The sequence below is a fragment of the Capra hircus genome, chromosome 13, assembly GCF_001704415.2.
Source record: "Capra hircus breed San Clemente chromosome 13, ASM170441v1, whole genome shotgun sequence".
Taxonomy (NCBI): domain Eukaryota; kingdom Metazoa; phylum Chordata; class Mammalia; order Artiodactyla; family Bovidae; genus Capra; species Capra hircus.
Genome location: NC_030820.1, coordinates 24,612,826 through 24,633,957, shown reverse-complemented (window position 1 = coordinate 24,633,957; position 21,132 = coordinate 24,612,826). Strand labels below are relative to the sequence as shown.

General features: G+C 44.2%; 1 protein-coding gene and 1 non-coding gene across 15 annotated transcripts in view; one reads left to right on the top strand and one right to left on the bottom strand.

Annotated features, from left to right (window-relative positions):
• Positions 1 to 21,132, bottom strand: part of KIAA1217 (KIAA1217 ortholog) — a 532,385-nt gene that overhangs the window by 149,428 nt on the left and 361,825 nt on the right. For all 14 annotated transcript variants that reach the window (XM_018057095.1, XM_013968449.2, XM_018057100.1 and 11 more), the window contains one exon: positions 19,356 to 19,554. In XM_018057095.1, the coding sequence (XP_017912584.1) occupies positions 19,356 to 19,554 (199 nt within the window). The remainder of the gene's footprint in view (positions 1 to 19,355; positions 19,555 to 21,132) is intronic.
• Positions 19,849 to 19,920, top strand: TRNAC-GCA. Its single transcript has one exon. It is a non-coding gene; the product is annotated as a tRNA-Cys (tRNA).

Here is a 21,132-nt window from a genome sequence, read left to right as displayed (position 1 = left end):
TCTTCAAGGTTTCTTTTTTTCATAGCTTTCAACAAACAGGAGAAACTAAGCCCTAACACCTCTTTCTTAACTATCTGTTACCAACCTGTGTGTGTGTTTGTGTGTTATCCCCACAGGCTCTGTGAATGGGTGTGTGAAAAGGTATCTCAGAATACTTGGGCTTCAAGATCAATTTTAGCATCAGAAGAAACAGAAACAAGATTTACAAATGGGAAATTAACCAATGGTCGGATAGATTTGTGGTTTTCTTTGATCTTCAAAATATCAGCTTTTTCTCGTCCACACAGAACAAGATAAAAAAAACTGCATGCTTAATGCTCATAGCTTTATTGGGAAAACACTAAATGTGAAAGTTAACTGATGCTGTTTACTCCTGCAGGTAACACAACTAGTTGAAGGATGGGTTCCTGTGATACCCAGCTTCACAGGGGCTGTTTAGTGTTGACAAAGAAAAAGGGAAGCTATGAAAGCTTCCTATTCTGCTATAAGTCTTGCCCATAGTTTGGGCAATGAAATGAATTGCAAAGAGTAGATGTGAAAGCTTTCTGTTCTGTCCATAGTTTAGAGATGATTCATACTTCAATCCATAAAACATAAAAACATTTCACCTTCAAAACAGTGTGAGCATTCTCCTTAGAAAATTAACTTATTTCAATATTCATTATGCTCAGGAAGGAAGAATGGAGTTGTAACAACACAGACACATCAGAGAGCTCTGGGTTCAAATTCTGCCACTGGGGACTTCCCTAGTAGTTCAGTGGTTAAGAATCTGCCTTGCAATGCAGGGGACATGGGTTCGATCCCTGGTCAGGGAACTAAGATCTCACATGCCTCGGAGCAACTAACGCTGCATGCCACAACCAGAGAGTTCACACATCCCAACAAAAGATGCTGCAAAAAGACCCCACATGGTGCAAATATGGCCTGATGCAGCCAAATAAATAAATAAGTAATGTCTCCTCTTATTCAAAAAAACTCCTGCCTCTGTCACCTCCTGCCTTCATCACCACCTTTTATATATGTCATTGACTCCCATTTAGGTAGGCTCTGTTTCATTATCAGTGAGAAGGGGATAAAACTACCTTCTTTCAGAATTAATGATAGGAATTAGTAATGTTAGTAGGTTTCTACACACACAGCAGATACTCAGTAAGTGATTTTTGTATGAATTAAAATAGCGTTGGTTGGTTTAGATGTCATTCTATTTTTTCATCATAAAGGCACATCAAATATTTGGTTTTCTGTTCTCTGAGACAACAGGAAGCTTTCTGAATGCTTTCACTCTGATCAGGTGCCCTGGTCTTACATTGTTTCTTGCTGGCATTTCCATTTTATTTTGATTTCAACTCCCATAAATAATTCATTAGAACTGATGCTTATTTACAATTTTCTGGAAAACATGACTACCAATTTATTTTTCTCACCATCACATCACATATTTTGCTTCTTCCTCCTTGGTTTATTATACTTCTTAGTAAATTGTTTGTGGCACTTTTTGATTTTGCAATAATTACACATTCATAGAAAGTTAGAAAGAAATGCACAAGGAGGTCTCATGCCCTTGCTTCCAACAATGGCATCTTACATAATCCAGTAAGAAAACCAGGCTATTGACATCAGAACCACCCACAAAGGTTATGCAGATTTACCTGTGTGTGGGTGTGTATAATTCTATGACATTGAACTGTAACTACTACCTAATCACAACACATAATTGTATCATCGTAAGAAGTCTCCCTCATGCTACCTCTTTGTAGGAAGTCCCTGACCCCTGACAACTACTAATTTGTTCCCTATTTGTACGATTTTAATAGCATTTTAAGATTTTTATTTATTTGGCTGCATTTGGCCTCAGTTGCAGCACACGGGCTGAGTTGCCCTGCGGCATATTACGTCTTAGTTCACAGACCAGGGATTGAACCCACATGCTCTGCACTAAAAGGCGGATTCTTAACCACTGGACCACCAGGGAAGTCCCTTGATACTGTTTTCTATGAATGCAATAGTACCTTGAGAGGTTGGTACCCTCTGCCCACTGTGCATGATTCCCTTCAGGGACATCCAAGTTGTAGCTTGTATCAAAAGTTGTCCCTTCTCATGGCAGCAGTACTCCAGAGCATGGAGGTACCACAATTTACTCACTGTGCACCCACTGAGGGACATTTGTGGCTGCAGTCCATGGGGTCGCTAAGAGTCTGACACAACTGAGCAACTTCACTTTCACTTTTCACTTTCATGCATTGGAGAAGGAAATGGCAACCCACTCCAGTGTTCTTGCCTGGAGAATTCCAGGGACGGCGGAGCTGGGTGGGCTGCCATCTACGGGGTTGCACAGAGTCAGACACGACTGAAGCAACTTAGCAGCAGCAGCAGCTTTTGATATTACAAACAAAGCTGCTGTGAACATCCATGGACAAGTTTATGGGTGAATGCATTCTCATTTTCCTGAGATAAATGCCAAAAAATGTCATTGCTGAGTCATACTGTAAGCCTATTTCTAGTTTTAAAAGAAACTGTAAAACTCTTTTCCAGAGTGGCTGTATGGTTTTTGATTCCCACCAGCAATGTACAAGTGACCTGGTTAACTGCATCTTTGCTAACATTTGGTGTCATGGTTAAAAATCTCAACCATTCTGCCGTATACGTAGCGATACCTCTGTACGCCATTTAAATCTGCACTTTCCCCAAGGCTGACGACGTACATTTCTCCATGCCCTTATTTACTAGCTGTGCGTCCTTTTCTGTTGCAGTGTGTCTTCCTGTATTTTGTCTATTTTCTAATTGGACTGTTTGATTTCTTTTATTTTTTTTTTTACTGCTGAGTTTGAGAGTTTTTATATTTTATTTATTTAAAGAATTTTTTTTTTTTTGGATGTGGACCATTTTTAAAGTCTTTACTGAATTTGATACAATATTGCTTCTGATTTACATTTTAGATTTCTGGCTCCGAGGCAGGTGGGATCTTAACACCCGAACCAGGTACCCAACCCACACTGGAAGGTGAAGTCTTAAGCACTGCCAGGGAAGTCTCTGAGAGTTCTTTATATGTTTTAAATATTACTCATTGTCAGTTATATGGCTACAAATATTTTCCTCCCAGATTGTAGCTTACATTTTCACCTTCTTAACAGGGTCCATGTTTCTGGACCCGTTTTTGGATGACGTCCATTTTATCAATTTTGCTTTTGATGGATTGTGCTTTTGGTCTCACGTCACTCTTCACAAAGCCCAAAGTCCTGAATCACATTTCTTATTTTTTTTTTCTAAAGGTTTTTATAGTTTCACATTTTACGTTAAAGTCCATGATCTATTTTGAGTAAATCTGTGTACAAGTGGGATAATTACACTAACGTTCTCTTTTCTGCCTGTGGATGTCCAATTGATTCAGTGTCGCTGAAAAAGCTTTCTTTAATTGAATTACTTTCACAATTTTGGTCAAAAAAATCAGATCAGCATAATTTTACGGGTGTATTTCTAGGTTCACGTTGGTCTGCGTGTCTATCCCTCTGCCAGTACCGTACAATTTTTACATCTATTTGTATTTAAATCTATTTTAAATCTATTTGTATTTGTATTTTCCTGCACCAGGTCTTGGTTGTGGTTCGCAGGACAGTTTTAGTTGTGGCATTCAGAATCTTTAGTCACAGCAGAAGGGATTTAGTTCCCCAGTGAGGGACTGAACGCAGACCCCCTGCGTGGGAGTGCAGAGTCTTAGCCACTGGACCAGCAGAGAAGTCCTACGGAATAGTCTTGATTTCCACAGCTCTATGGTAAGGCTCGAAATCAGGCAGATTTGAGTTCCCCCATTCTGTTCTTCTTCGTCAAAATGGTTTTAGCTATCTAAATATTCTATAAAAGACTCCTTTGCCTTTTATATGAACTTTAGAATAAGCTTGTTTATGTTTCAAAAAAAATCTTGCTGTAATTTTAATAGGGATTATTTTAAAACTCTAGATCAATTTGGAGGAACCTGACTTTTTTGAGATTCACTTTTTTGAGATTTCCAATCAATGAAAACAGTGTCTCTTCACTTATTGAGTCTTTGATTACTTTGCATACTGTAATTTTCAGCAAACAGATCCTATACATATCTTGTAAGATTTATACCTAAATGTTTAGTTTTCTTTAGAGTAATTTTAAATAGCATTAAGCCTTTTATTTTCGCTTCCAAATGTTTGTTGTTAGTATACAAGAATGCAACTGAATTTTATGTTAATCTTGGATCCTGTGACCTTGCTGAACTCACTTATTCTACAAGGAGTTGTGTTTTATTTTTTGGTACATTCTTTGGAATTTTCTGTCTAGATAACATGACTTGGCAATAGAGACAGTTTTATAGCTTCCTTTCCAAATGGCATGCTTTCCATTTCTTTTTCTTGTCCTTTGCACTGGCTAGAACTTCCAGAATTACGATGAGTAAGAGTGGAGAGGTTGGTCATTCCTGCCTCGTTCCCAATCTCAGAGGGAAAGCATTCAGTCTCTTATTATCAAGTATGATGTCAGCAACAGGGTTTTTTTGGTAGATGTTTTTTTATAAAGTGAGAAATTTTCCCTTCATTCCTAGTTTGCTAGGAGTTTTGTTTTGTTTTTTAAATCATATATGGGCATTGTTTTTTAAAGTGCTTCTTATGTGTCAGTTGATACAGTTGACATAATCATATGATTTTTTCTTCTTTTGTCTATGGATATGGTAAATGACAGGCTTCCCTGGTGGCTCAGACCGTAAAGAGTCCACCTGCAATACAGGAGACCTGGGTTCAATCCCTGGGTCAGGAAGATCTCGTGAAGAAGGGAATGGCAACCCACTCCAGTATTCTTGCCCCCTAGAGGATCCCACGGCCAGAGGACCCTGGCGGGGTATAGTCCATGGGGCCGCAGAGTTGGACATGACTGAGCAATTAACACTTACATCTTTTCATGGTAAATGACATTGATTATATTTCAAATCTTGAACCAGCCTTGCATACCTGGAAAAAATCCCACTCGATGACTTTTTAAATACATTGTTGGACTTGATTTGCTAATATTTTGTTGAGGATTTTTATGTGAAATAAATATGCTATTAGCTCTTTCAGCCAGAGTCTGTGAATGGTAAATACTGTTAATCTGTTTACCTGAAAAATGTCTTCTTTTGGCTCTCATTCTTAAGTAATAATCTTGCTGGTTAAAGAAATATTTGTTAGAAGCGATATTTCCCCCAGGATTTGAAATATATTATTCCATTGTTTCAGGACTTCTTGCTTTCTCTTTTCAGCACACTGTAATGGTTGAGCATGTGGGCTCAGTAGGCAGACTGTTAGGGTTCTGATTCTGTTTTTGGTGTGATGTGTGTTAGATTTCACCTATCTGGCACAGAGTGAGTGCTTGGTAAGTGTTAGCTGCTATGGTGATTTCTTATATGTATGTCTCCTTCATTAGAACCCCTGTGTGGCAGTGGTGTGTGTGGCAGTGATCCTTCTTATTCTAATTGCAAAACACTTACAGAGTTCTTCCAATTCTTCTCACTGCTTCCACTGCTAACACTCTCACCTCCCTGCTGCTCCTAAGTCACTTCAGTCGTGTCTGATTCTGTGCGACCCCATAGACAGCAGCCCACCAGGCTCCGCCGTCCCTGGGATTCTCCAGGCAAGAACACTAGAGTGGGTTGCCATTTCCTTCCCCACTCACCTCCCTACATTATGGCAAGACTTCTAACTGGTTTTCCCAACTTCTGCCCCAACTCCTTTTAGTCTGTTCCAAGCCCAGAAGCCAGAATACAGTCTTTAACATGGAGCGGTGCCACTGCTCAGAATGCAACAGAGCCATTCCCATCACGATGAGGACAGTGGAGCCCAAGTCTCTGCTACCGTCAAAGCCCTGCACTGTCCGGTTCCCACTGCCTCTCCAACCTCATTCCCTGATCCTCTGTTTCTGGGTGACTCCAGTCACAGTGGTCTCCCTGAATGCTCTGGGTATGCCCTTTTCTCAAAGCTTTTCATTGGCTGATCTTTCTGCCTGGAATTCTCCTCCCTCAGATATAGGTGTCATTCCCATCTCTGCATGCTCCGGATCATGGTGCCACTTTCTTTTAAAAAAAAAAAAAATTATTTTTTCGGCCGCCCTGCATCCTTAGTGGTGGCAGGCGGGATCTTTTAGTCACTATAAGTAGGCTCTTTCAGTTGAGGCATGCAGGAAATCTAGTTTCCCGACCAGGGATCAAACCTGGACTCGCTGCTTTGGGAATGCGGAGTCTTAACCCCTGGGCCACCAAGGAAGTCCCTCACATGCCACTTTCTCCATGATGCTTTCCTTGTCTATCCTTTTTAAAACGACAACCAATCAAGCCTTCATCTCTTCAGCACTCCCTGTATCCCTGCCCCTATTTCATTTTTCTCCTTAGCATTTATACCATCTACTCTATTGGTAGGTTGTGTTTCTTCTCTGTCTCTCCCAACAGAAGAGAAGCTCTAAAAGATCAGAGGTTGTGCCTTTTTCGTGAACTGCACCCAGGGCTGTCTTAGTTGGAACTCCCTATTTGTTACAAGAATGATTTTCTTGCTGCCTACTTAACATAGCATGTGTATTGTAGGGTATTTAACATGTATGTAATTAATAGGTTAAATTTGACTCTTTCTTAAAAGGGTTCCTATATCACTTGACTCTTCTTACGAAGGCAAATGAAAGTATATGAAAGAATGCTATCCTAGAAACACGCGCAGCTAAGGGAACGCTCCCCTCCAGGAAAACCTTCACTGCACTGGCCGCATCCATCTGCCTCGGCCTCCTCAGCACAACAAGCAGCACCAATACTGGGGTGCTAACTGACCATGACCGGGGCCAGAGGTCCCCTGGAGCAGACAAGGGCTGGACGCCAATGGGGGAAATCCCTGAACTGAGGAAACTGGGACGTGGAACAGAAAAGCATGAGGTCCTATAAGAAGTCCAGCTAAGTTGACTCTACTGACATTTCCGAGTGTGTCAAGGGGTGGTGATGAGACGGAATGTAAAGATCAAATAGGGATCACAAGTATGAATGGCCCAGGGCAAAAGGCAAGACAGATCCAGGACTTCCTTGGGGGAGCAGTGGTTAAGAATCCACCTGCCAATACAGGTTCAATCCTTGCTCTGGGAAGACCCCACATACCACAGGCGCCACAACAAGGAAGCCACTGCAACAGGAAGCCCATGCACTGCAACCAAGAGCAGCCCCCGCTCACTGCAACTAGAGGAAGCCCGCACACAGCAGTGGAGACCTAGGGCAGCTGACAGCAAATACATAAATAAAAGGCAAGACAGATCGGGCTGAGTAGGTTGGCTCTACAGTTTGCTGCAGTAAAGACGGGTATTCCCATACTTCTTGTGAGGGTCCTGTGACTCATGTGTGCTGGAATTCAATATTCTCGTTCAAAGATGTGACATTTAAGGCCGCCGTATTTTCCTACCAAAGGATGAGGACAACTTTCCATCCCCTACTTGGAGCCAATTAAAGCGCCCTCACGTGGTGCTACATGGCAATGACACATTAAAATCAGCAGGTGTGCTTAGTTACTTCAGTCCTGTCTGACTCTGTGCCACCCTGTGGGCTGGAGCCCTCGGGGCTCCTCTGTCCATGGGATTCTCCAGGCAAGAATACTGGAGTGGGTTGCCATGCCCATTTTCCAGGGGCTCTTCCTAATCCAGGGATCGAACCCACGTCGCTTACATCTCCTGCATTGGCAGGTGTGTTCTTTACCACCAGCACCATCTGGGAAGCCCAAATCTTTCCTAAGGCACAAAATCAGTGATCCCCTGACCCACATCACCTGGGAACTAGTCAGAGCTGCAAATTCCTGAGTCTCACCCCAAATCTACTGTACCATAAAGCCAATAAGCAGAGCCAGACATCGGTGTTTTAATGAGGTCTCTGCTAAAATTTGAGAACCACTGTCTTAAATGATGATTCATGAGAAAGGATGCAAAAGCGATTGGCGGAGTGAATCTTACTTGGGGGAGCATTCACTGATGAGGCCGCTTGAGCACAGCTCTGAATGAAGTGAGGAGGGGGCCGTGCAGAAGCGAGGGTCCAAGAGTGGGAGTTGAATCCAGGCACAGAGAGAGCAGAGAGTGTCTAGTTCTGATGCGGCACGGCTAGGAGGCCAGTAGGACTGAGCAAATGCACAGGGTCATCTGTGTAGTCTTTGATTTACGTATATTTCAAAGACTTTTCATGGTTACCATGTGTCCTTAGTTACACTTAAAATTCCTTGCATATAAGAACCAGATTTCATATATTTTCTAAACAACTCACTATGCACTATGGCACCTTTAACAGTGCCTGGAACTAAACAGATTCTTAATAAATGTATAACCACATGAATGCAGAAAAAACTGAGAAACGGGCAAAACCTGTGAAGGAAAAAAATTAAGGATTTTTTTTTTCATGTTTAGCTTTATATTGTTACCGGGAGAAGGTTAGGCAGAGCCATCTGAAAGCCAATTAATACCTCAGAGAAATTCTGAAAGTAGCGAAGTTGGTGAGAATGTAATTTTTAATGACATCACCAAACTTCTGAGAACTCAAATTCAGATGATTACCTTCCAAGCTTTTCTTGATGGGATATAATTAAGTCACCCCGAAGTGAAACAACTTTCATTTGCTAAATCTGAGGATTGCACTTGAGAGACACCAGACAGAAAAGTAGTCGTGGATGATGAATCTGTCCCAGGGGTTTTAAAATTTTCCCTTGCAATGCTAAGCAACAGCAAAGGTGGAAGCATGTCTGCATGCTAAGTCACTTTGGTCACGTCCAACTCTACGTGACCATATGGACTGTAGCCCTCCAGGCTCCTCCGTCCATGGAATTCTCCAGGCAAGAATACTGGAATGAGTTGCCATTCCCTTCTTCAGGAGATTCCTGACTCAGGGATCCAATCCACGCCTCTTACGTCTCCTGCACTGGAAGGCGGGTTCTTTATCACTAGTGCCACCCGAGACGTCCCAAAGGTGAAGAGGCGGGAATGAAACCCAACTTAAACAGAAAACTCAATGCATCTGATTTTACTGTCTTACAGAGAGAAATGCTTCAAGTTTGTGACAACTGCCATCAGCCTGTCCCCTCATATGAGAAAGGAAGTGGGAGGATACGAGTGACCTGAGTCCCTGTTTGGGTTTGCTGGGGCCGCTGTAACAAAGTTCGACAGACTAGGTGGCTTCGCAACAGAAATCTATTCTCTCACTTTCTGGAAGCTTAAGTCTGAGACCAAGGTGTCAGCAGGGTCGGTGTCTCTGCAGCATCTCTCCTTGGCTCATAGATAGCCCCCTTCCCCATGTCTTCGCGTGGTCCTCCCTCTGCACCTGTCTCCTGACCTTCTCTTCTTATAAGGATGCCAGTCCTATTGGACAAGGGTCCACTCTCAGGTCCTTGTTCTAATTGCCTCTTTAAAAGCCCTTTCTCCTAACACACTCACATTCTGAGATACCAGGGGCTAAGACTTCAACATACGAACTTGAAGACAGAGGGGTCGGGGGAACATGCAGTTTGGCCAATTTCAGACCCTCAGAGAGTGGCTCAAACGGGTGAGTAACTAAAGACCACTGTGGTGGTGCCCTGGGGCTCACTGACTGTCGTGCTCAAAAGCAGCTTCTGGATGGAGACTTAGTCCCCTGGTGGTGCAGATAGAACCTCATTTCCAGATCAGAGCCACTGAGTTCCCCTTGTCACAGAGCTTACTTGAGAAATCCGGATGGGAATTCACCCATTTCTTTGCCTAAGAAGATACACATAGAAGATATACATCTCCTCTCTAACAATGCCCATGTGTTCTTCCCTCTGTGTTCTTACACTCTGCCTGAAACATAAAAAGCTGCCACAAATCTCAGTTTCCAGATGTCAGCTCTCTGGAGGCCACGTTTAGGATGAGGGCACCAAGGATGGAATCTGACTTGGGTGTGTAACATAAAGCTGGCATGCATCTTCATATTATTTTTAGTAGTCCATAGAATCATCTTTAAAAGCAGGTGCAAAAAATGTGTGTGGACTCATAGAATGAGATGAACATTAAGGATTATATTTTATAGTCAGCTTTGAAAGAACAAATTAACTTGGCAAGGAACTCTTAAGGGTGCAATGAATTTTGCATTTACCAAATAAATAAATAAATAAAAATAGCAAGGCATGGTCAACAGATTTTTAGGTAGAGTTTTCGTGGCAAAGGGAGACAACAGCAATTTATAAATGAAATATTTTCCCCTAAAAGTAATGCAATAGCTCAACTCTTGTTCCAACCAAACCATAGCAGAGAGTATCAGCGAACATCACTCGAAACCAAATACTTCCAACCTCATCCCTGGAGTCTAGAGTAAACAGTTGGTATTATTAGGAATTTGGAATCTGGGGAGAGATTTCTTTTCTAACTCTCTTCTGCCTTTCAAGCCTTCAGTAATGACTGGGGACCTCCCTGGTGGTCCAGTGGCTAAGACTCCGAGCTCCCAATGCAGGGGGCCTGGGTTCAACCCCTGGTCAGGGAACTAGAGCCCACATGCCGCAACTAAGACCCAGTGCAGCCAAACACATAACAAATATTAAAAACCAAAACACTGGCCTGCTGCTCAAATTTCCCTCTCTATCTGAAGTTACCCACCCTGATGAGATTATTAATAGTCAAAGGCCAATCACCTGGGGGGTCAGGTCAATTATCAAGACTATATCAGCTCTTTCCATGTATCAAATTAGATCACTAGAAACCTACAGAGCCCAAAAGACACTGTTGTTCCATCTCTAAGTCATATCCGACTCTTTGTGAGCCCATGGACTGCAGCAAGCCAGCATCCTCGTCCTTCACTATCTCCCAGAATTTGCTCAAACTCATGTCCGTTAAGTCAGGGATGCCATCCAACCATCTCATCCTCTGTTGCCCACTTCTTCTCCATTTAATCTTTCCCAGCATCAGGGTCCTCTCCAATGATCGTCTCCAATGAGTCGGGTCTTCGCATCAGGTGGCCAGAGTGATGGTGTTTCACCTTCAGCATCAGTCCTTCCAAATAATATTAAGGGTTGATTTCCTTTAGGATTGACTGGTTTAATCTCCGTGCAGTCCAAGGGACTCTTAAGAGTCTTCTCCAGCACCACAATTCAAAAGCATCAATTCTTCAGCGCTCAGCTTTGTTTATGGTCCAACTTGTGCATCCACTGGAAAAACCATAGCTTTGATATATGGACATGTGTTGGCAAAGTGGTATCTCTGCTTTTTAATATGCTGTCTAGGTTTGTCACAGCTTTCCTTCCAAGGAGCAAGCATCTTTTCATGTTGTGGCTGCAGTCACTTGCAGTGATTGTGGAGCCCAAGAAAATAAAATCTGTAACTGTTTCCACTTTTTCCCCATCTATTTGCCATAAAGTGATGGGACCTTCTAATAAGATGGTTTCAGACGATATCCTTGGATTTTTAAGTTTTATACAAAGAAACTTTCCATAAAACAACTGTTAAATAAAACTATTAACATATAATAAAACTATATAATGTCAACAATATTAAGATACAGGAGGTCTTGGATTATATGCTCTAAACAAGGGGCCCTAAACCTCTTTTTAAATAATGAAATTCACTGAACTCATTACATTTCTCCTTTTATCTTCTTTTTTGATCTTGGCTGCAATTACAGCAATTATTCTTATCTTAATTTTCTTGACATACATATTGCGCCCAACTGGTTCTTGTGTTAGCTCTTGTCTTAATGATTCTTATATACTTTTATTGTTTTAAGCCAAATCAAATCTACTTTGGATGTATAGATTTATACAGATAAAACTTGTCTTGCTTTCTTTTGCTGACCTGTGAAATTCGATGAAGAGTTCTTTTTTGAATAAGAGTATTTTTATAAAAACATCAGGGAAAAAATCTAAACATTGTCTAGATGTCTGGGTTTGAATGGATTTTATGATTGTGACAGAGAGAGAAATATTTCATACTGGCTAACAGATGGGCTGGGCTTCCCAGGTAGCTCAGTGGTAAAGAATCCTCCTGCCAATGCAGGAGACAGTGGAGACTCAAGTTCAATCCCTGGGTCGGGAAGATCTCCTGGAGGGGGAAATGGCAAATCCACTGCAGTATTCTTGCCAGGATAATCCCATGGACAGAGGAGTCTGCCAGGCTCCAGTTCACTGGGGTCTCAGAAGAGTCAGATATGACTTAGTGACTGAGCACACACAAGGTATGGGGGGACTGGTTTTCTGAAATGGCTTTGGAAACTGAAGTCACCTTTCCAGCATTTAACCCTAGAGCTCCACCTTCAGTTTAGAAATGGTTGCCCCTAACTTAACAAAAGGACTGATGCTGAAGCTGAAGCTCCAATACTTTGGCCACCTGATGCAAAGAACTGACTCACTGGAAAAGACCCTGATGCTGGGAAAGATTGAAGGCAGGAGGAGATGGGGCGACAGAGGATGAGATGGTTGGATGGCATCACTGACTCGATGGGCATGAGTTTGAGCAAGCTCTGGGCATTGGTGATGGACAGGGAAGCCTGGTGTGCTGCAGTCCATGGGGTCACAAAGAGTCAGACACGACTGAGCAATTGAACTGAACTTAACAAAAAGTATAACAAAAATTAAAGGTCCAGGTTTAGCAACATCTCAGCTATAGAGGAGGAAGAGACAGCATACTCCAAGTCTTCTCCACGCCTTTTCACTGGTACTCAGCCAGCCAACGGCAAACCCTGTAATTTTTTTTTCGGACCAAATCACGGTCCATGACCAGGCGTCGAACCCATACTCCCTGCACTGGAGTATCAGAATCTTAGTCACTAGACCACCAGGGAAGTCCCAGATTCTGTAAATGAATGGTAGCTTGGGGAAGGCCCTTAGATTCCACCAAATCTTCTATTCACCTTCACTGATGCTTTTCCTACCAGCATCCCGCCTGCAAAACAATCCTCAAGAAGTTGGTAAAGGGCACAGAACTCTGTAGGTACCACATTAACTAAACCATTTCCTCAAAGTCTGAGAAATTTATTCTAAAGTTTCAACCCAGGAATGTTAATAGCAAGGGATTTCGAAAGACATCAGACTAACGTTATTTTTCAAAGTAAGTACAAACAAATCATGAGTCTCCAATCTTTTACAAGAACATTCTTTCTTATGGGTGAATTGAGAGCCAAGAGGGTAAACTTGGATAAGTACTCCCCTCTTTCAGAGGGTAAAGGGTAAAGCCAAGTTTACTCTCTTGGCTTCTCTTTCAGAGAAACTCATATATGAAAATCCCAGGTAATACTTTCTTTTTTGAGAAACATTCTTTATTGAACTTGTTACAATGCTGCTTCTGTTTTATGTTTTGGTTTTTTGGTTGCAAGGCATGTGGAATCTTAGCTCCCTGACCAGGGATCGAACCTGCACCCCCTGCATAGGAAGGCGAAGTCTTAACCACTGGACCTCCAGGGAAGTCCCAAAGGTTTCTTGAAATATTTCCTTTCAGTGGTTAATTCCCAGTCCCAAATCTGTTTTTTTCCCCTTAGCTTAAAGATCGATTCACTTTTTAAAAAACATTACCTTTCAGGACATTCAGTACATCAAGAGCAAAAAACCTAAGAGATCATCTTTTGACTTACCTGATACAGCCAAAGAGAAGAGCTCAAGGAACCCCTGTTATGGAAAGAAGACGTCTTCATGACTTCTCTCTTATTCTCCAATGCCCCTTGGTCTACTTAATGCTTTTTACTGTGTGGGTGGTTAGCAGTCCAACACAGCTCATTTGCCAAATGAAATCTTATATGAAAATGCAATATTTATAGTAGAGAAAATGCCACAAAACTCCAGAGCTCTGAGGAACACAGTTGGGAAATCACACCTCCAGCTCATTCTCCAGTTCACTGCCAAGTCTTTAGAAGTCATCAGTCTGTCCCCACTGGTACCTGCCATCTTTTCTAGAACATGCAGAAGAGGCGGCCCTACAACTGCTACAAGCACAGCCAATCAGATCCCTTGTATCAGTGAGGATTCAGCGCGGAGAACTGGACTGACTCCAGCTGATTTAAGCAAAAGACGGAATTATTAACTGGCTTGTGGAGTCACTGGGCTGAATGTTAACTGTGGAACCGGGAGACTACACAACCCATTTGACAAGGGGGAAGCTTCCGGTGGTCCTGGACCACTGTGACTCCGCTTTGGAAGTCCAGAAGCTGCTGGTCCCACTGCAAAGTCACACCACACCTGTGCCCTCAGCAGAAGAAAAACAGAGGCCCAGATTTCAGCCCTATCAAGTGAGTGGCTATGTCCTGAGACCGCTCAGCAAATGATGCTGAAGAAAATCCAAAGCCTCCACAAATGCCTTGGTCCCTACTTCTGGAACCCAGCGTATCTGCTATTCCAGAATGATTCTGCTTTCCAGTCTCCAAAGTAAAAGAAGAAACGTTAGAAGGAGACTGCAGTGGACCCCGCTGGCCAGTCGCCGTATCCTCCCACCCCGCTCACTGAGTTCCCAAGCTAGAAACGACCCTTTCACCTTTTCTTTGATGGCACCCTAAAAAGGTCAGAAATGTGCTCCCAAGCTACTGACCTACAACCAAACTCTTCTGTAAATTTTAGTTTTTATAATATTACATGTTAACCACTACTGCTGCTGCTGCTAATTCACTTCAGTCGTGGCCGACTCTGTGCGACCCCATAGACGGCAGCCCACCAGGTTCCCCCATCCCTGGGATTCTCCAGGCAAGAACACTGGAATGGGTTGTCATTTCCTTCTCCAATGCATGAAAGAGAAAAGTGAAAGTGTTAACCACTACTGGCACTTAAATCCCTTTAGTGCTTTCTTTACTCTGTACAGCAACATTGCTCTTTCCATGTGTCTGAAATTAATTTCTTTTTCTTAACTTTCCAGAGCCTAGCTCTTCATGATCAAACAATCTTAATTTGCTCACAGTCTTCACCCATAAACATCCTTGGTTTTCCACTTTACACGTCAACGTCTCCTCCATCTTTTTCTCTAACCTCCTACTCACTCTTCTGCACAGGCGGGGAGATTCTAGCAGTGGTGAACTTTCTGTTCCTTAAATACTCCCACCTGGATATGGTCCTCATCACTGTCACCACCTCAAAAACAGAGGACAGCCCCAAAGATACTCAACGAGCCACACACGTTGGGTAAGTTCTCCCTCGAAGAGTCTCAAATCCTCCGAAGCCTTTAAAAATCAATCTTATTTATTGAGTCTGAGTGTTTAAGAGGAAATTTGCTCCAGAAATGGCAGCACCTCTGGCTGCTAGGCTGGTAAGGAAGGTGTCTTTTCCAAAGCTAACCGTTCAGGATACAGTCACCCAAGGCATTTGGCTGCAGTGAGGAGGAAGCTGCTGCTCTGTGCTTTTATATGAGTTTTATTTTCAAATTCCTGAGGGTACACAGAAGGGTGGGAAGAACTTGTGGCTCTTCTTTCCCTCGTGGCTGACTGTGGAGCAGCCAGACCCTAGCCCCTGCCCGCGGCTGCATTCCAGACATTTACAAGACAGCAATGACTAAAAGGAAACGACTCCATCATTAAGACCCAGACCTAATTACTGCGGACAATTTTACACGGAAATGATTTCTAAAACTTCACTCTATGGCAAAACGGTTTTTACTTTCTTTTGGAGATTTCCTTTCCCCAAACCATCTCTCTTTTCACTGAAGAGAGAGGGGAGCAGAAATGACATAAATTCCACTGAGAAGAATTTCATGGGTGGAGCGTGCGGGGAATCCACTGCTCCGTAGAAGCAAAGATTTAGAGGTGACGGATTTTTGGAACTGGTCATGTTATAAATCAGAGCGGCTGAGCGAATTTTTTTCTTTACCTTTCAGCTCTGTAAATCTCTGAGAGTGACTAGTTGGCTCTCAGCATCAGACAAGATTTCTGGGTTTTGCTGTCACTTGGCCCCACCTGAAATCCTGGAATGAGAAGCTCCCACCTTGCATGCACGGGAGCATTGGAGAGAGACTATTACACGGGCACCAGCAATGTCTCCCTTCTCTGTCCTAATCAGCGCCACAGAGCTGCCCCATCTCTCTCTGGCACATCTTCTAAAAGCCTCTGTGCAATGCACCAAGTCCGCGCTCCTCCCATATCCTAAATACGCCAAAGCACCAGAAAGGTAGGATTATTCAAGTGAAAAAATGATTAAGCCAGCAGGTTTATCTCCAGGCACAGGCTGCCTGAAGTGAAAGCAAGGTCGCATCCCCTCCGGGGAGCGGGAGCGATGGGAGAATTGGTCCAGACCCTGCCCAGGACCGGGGAAGGGCACCAGTGACACACTGCGCATGTGCAGAAGCGAAGCCTGGGAGCCAGGCTCTCCCGCCCCCGCCCCTTCCGGGCCCTGTGGCTGGAGGTCGCCTGGATGATAGGCAAAATCCTTGGGGTGACATATGGGCAGTTATTCGGGTGAGGCGAGTGAGGCACTCTCCTCAGGCGCACAATTTACGCCCCCCCCCCCCCCGCAAAACTCAGTAATCAAGATAAATAATATTTTAATGATTAAAAAAAAAAAAAAACAAAAGTAACGCAATAATCCATGAAGAACCAACCATGACAAATTTAAACACAAGATGAACAGGACTTGGGTGGGAAGGTCCTACCCAAGTTCTGTGGATTAAAAGAAAATGACTTTGCACTGACCCCAAAGGAAACCCGGGGCTTGCAGGTGGCTTCCAGAGTGGGTTTGCAAGAGATCACAGCTGTTTCATCTGCAGCCTCCGAGGTCTGGGGTCCTGAATGGCCTTCACCACTGGAATGCTGGGGGGGGGGCCCCGCTGCTCCCAGTCCTGCTCTCTGGGGAACCTGCTGTTCCCATGTCTGGGTGTTAAATACAGTCAGGCACACAGGGACTTTTTCGGACAGGAAGCCAGCAAGGCCCCTGGCAGAAAGACTGTATATAGACTCTCCTTGACTCACTTTCCTGTTCATTTCCCATCCTGGCTCAACTGGATTATGTCAGGAAGGCCAGGTGCGGCCAGAGGACATTCCCAGGTCGGCCACAGAGAGGCGGTGAAGGGCAGCGTCAGGCGCACTGGCCCGGGCCAGCCTCATTTTCTGGCCCCAGGGCTCCTCTCGAAGGGGCAAACTTCTCACTCCTCTCCTCTCCCTGCGTTTCTCTCCTTCCATCCAGGAGTTCGAGAAATCACTGGCCCCAAAGCTCCTCCTGGAGCCGGAAGAATAAGCACCTCCTTTGCATTTGAGAATCTGCTGGGACTTGCCAGAACATCACAGCAAGGTATGCTTAGAGTAAAACAGCGTTTTGCATAAGTTCAGCCGGCCCGTGAGAAAACAAACTACCAGCCACGCTCAGCAGTTCCTAAGGCAAGGTTGCCTGTCCTAAGCCTTCAGCCCTGAAGCCCAGAGGTTGGCTTTCTAAGGCAGCCAGTATCTACGGATACCTGCACTGCCAAGTGCGCTTGGCTGTAGGGGAAATTCCTGCCTGTAAGACAAAGGCTCCATTATCCCACAGGCGTGCTGTTCCCCAGGTAAGGGGGAAGGTACAGAAGTATTTGTTCTCTTTCATTCTATTTTGCAAAGCACAGCCTATCTTTACAGAGAACTGAACCTGATTCATTTCCTGCAAAGCACAAAGGAGAAATTCCACTTCTTGGCTGGTTCCTGGGCTCCTGCCTCAAGCAGGAGCGGGATTAAGAGAACACTAAGGCCTGTACTCTAGATGCAAAGTGCCAGCCTGGATCCTACTGACACTGCCAGGGCCCCCGTATGCTCCCTGGGTGCACTGCACCCTTGCAAACCCCATGCCTTCATTGGTAAATGGAGTTAAAAGGAACTAGAGGGCCTTCCCACTTCTGCGATTTAATTAACTATGTTCCTCAGAAAACAAAAAGGAGATTTTCCATGGCTTTCATCTTTCACTAGTAAAATGAGGACCCTGGATTATTAACCAAACGTGAAGTATACAAAACCGAAGGTTAAAAATTAATACCAATAATTTTTTGGTTTGTTTATTTTGTTTTTCTCTTTAAAAGACCTAGGACAGGGCTTCCCTGGTGCTCCAGTGGTTAAAAATTCACCTTGCAATGCAGGGGACATCGGTTCGATCCCTGGTCCGGGAACTAAGATCCTACATGTCTCGGGGCAGCTAAACCTGTGCACCACAAGTGCTGAGTCCATGTGCCCCTGCACTCTAAAGCCTATGCTCCACAAGAGAAGCCACCCCAGTGAGCAGCCTGCACACTGCCACTAAAGAATGGCCCCCTGCACGACATCAAAGAGCCAGCACAGCTTTAAAAAAGAAAAAAAGACCTAGGACAGTGTCTGAACCCAGTTTGCTCTGGTTACCATCTGTGACTGAGGAAACAACATCAGGATACCTTCCCACAGTCTTCTCTGTTCTTCAAGCAGGCATTTGCTTGGTTTTAAGAGGCAGAATTCAGCTGTCTTCTGCAGAGGCCCACCCTGAAGCCTTTTGTGGGTTGATCCCGTTCCTGTCCCCTCTTTCTCCTGACCCCAAATGTCTGTAAACACAGGTACCGAATCAGAACCTTGAGAAGGCAGGTTAACCCTATGAAATACCAACATGATTTGCAAAAATGTCTAAATCTTCAGGATCTGTGCCTTTTGTTAAAGGGCCAGGAAGAAAAAAGAAGCAAAGCAAGATAGAAAGTGAATATCCATTATGAAAAAGCAGATGCTAAGTGAGGGCAGGGGCTTCCCAGGTATAAAGAACCCACCTGCCAATGCAGGAGACAGATTCCCCTTGAGGAGGGCATGGCAACCCATACCAGTATTCTTGCCTGGACAATCCCATGGACAGAGGAGCCTGGCAGGCTATGATGGCCCACAGGGTTGCAAAGAGTTCCACGCAACTGAAGCAATTGATCACAAGCGTTTCCTAAAAGCTTGTTGAAAGAAAAGGTATGCTAACCTCTTGCTAAGCCCCTCCACCCTCTCATGTGGTGGCAGGGCGAACAGCCCTGTTTCTGGCTTTCATGACCAGTCACGGGGGGTGCTGGCCACACTGCACGTCTTCTTCCTGGAGCCATTCATGTCCTCCCCTGGACTGTCAGACAGTGGAGTGGGGCTCATACCCCAACCGTCCACAGCTCCGAAACTGGGGAGGAGGTTCCTAAGAAATGAGGCTCATTCGGCAGAATGTCTCTCACTATTCCCTATACCAGGACACAGACAAGTACTGCTAGCCTCTTGTTTGAGTGCCAACCCCAGCCAGTCCTGCATGTGCCTAGCCCCAGAGACCGCCTGGACTAGATGCTTCTCCAGCAGGTAAATCTCAAGGCTTCATGTTAAGTCATCGGAGTTTCTGAGTACTTGAGGTTTTATAAATCAAGATCAAATTAACATTCCGATGTAGGGGTCTGTGTTCAGAAGTATAAACGCACACACGTGCCGTAATAAAAATCAGAAGCTGTCTTTTGAAGCTTACCCAGAGATCTTTCTTTCGTCTGGTTGGTGGACCTCACCACCGGAAGGCTTGCCCGAGTCCGGCTGCCTCTGGAGAAAGGACTGGGAGTTTCTCCCTCAGACATGGCTTCCAAAGAATCAGCAGACGCCTCTGATAGATGCTCCACTGGGTCGCCCACGTTGGGAGGCTGAGGACTGTGAGAGAGTTTGGGGCTTCTTGTCTGCAAAAGGCATTTGAAAGAAAGTGGGAAAACAGATTGTTACTACTTAAGCTGAAAATATTTTCTATACCATCAAGATCTGCTGAGCTGGAAGAACAACATGGCAACAAAAAACAGTCCATTGGAAGGGCTGGATATAGAAATAAAGACCCAGTGGGTCAGAATCTCAGTTGTGCAAGTTACTGGAAAAGAAGTTGTCCCTGAGTGAGTATTCCATTAAGGTTTTTATCACTGGACATAACAGTGCAAATGCCGATTCAAGCAAGGAGTTGAGGACAAGCTGCATTACAGGCTTCCCCGGTGGCTCAGATGGTAAAGCGTCTGCCTGCAATGCAGGAGACCCAGGTTCAATTCCTGGGTTGGGAAGATCCCCTGGAGAAGGAAATGGCAACCCACTGCAGTATTCTTGTCTGGAAAATCCCATGGATGGAGGAGCCCGGTGGGCTCCATTCCATGGGGTTGCAAAGAGTTGGGACGTGACTGAGTGACTTGCTTCTTACATTACTGGAGAGGATGATAGCAGGGACTTCCCTGGTGGTCCAGTGGTTAAGAATCTGCCTAGCAGTGCAGGGGACTCGGTTCGATTCCTGACTGAGGAGGATCCACATGTCGTGGAGCGACTCTGGCTGTGTGCCACAACTGCTGTGCTGCATGCTCGCAACAAGAGAAGCCACTGCAACGAGAAGCCTGTGCCGCAGTGAAGAGTAGCCGCCACTTGCTGCAAAAAAAGCCTGCTCGCGGCAACGAATACCCAGTGCAGCCAATAAATAAAAAGAGTGACGGCAAATTAGTTCCTTTTGCCAGACAAATTCTGGCAGTGGTTATAATCACAGCAGATAGGACGGTGCATATTTTTATAACCTCACACGGAAGATGCCCTCACACCACAGTAAACTGAACACAACCAGTCCTCTAAACTCCTCTCTCTAGACTGTTTCCAAAAATCAATAAAATACAACTGTGACAGAGATATTTCTATCACACTAGATTTCTTTTCTTTTGAGGCAGAAATTCCATAATTCAGACTTTGTCTAGTTTCGGTTATCCCTTAACCTTGACAAACAGCAGAAAGTACCTGTAATAACTCAGACACACATAATACATAATTGAATTTCTCGCTTGGTTATCTATGCTGTAATGAATCTGTGAAACATTCATAAGTTATATTGGTCAATAACATTTCTTGAACATGCACTGAGCACCGTGAGCAACTGAGACAGAAAGACAGATATCACACTGCCTGATGTCAAAGACTTTCAAACTAATTGGTGAAATTAGTGAAGGATAACAACACAAGATAGTGTATAATTAAGCTTACACCATGAACTGTTTGGTACGTCCATTCATCCTTTCAACGAACACCTACCAAGTGCCTAGTATATTCCAGGTACATGCTAGGTACATGCTAGTACACAGTTTGTACTGGGAACAGAACAACAGGCAAGACAGATACGATCCTGCCCTCGTGGTGCTTACAGGGGACAGACGAAGAAGACACTGACAGTGAGAATCCAGGCTGGCGAGGGGGTGTATTTAGTGGAGAACTGGAAAAGCAAGGAAACTGAGATCTCCAGGACG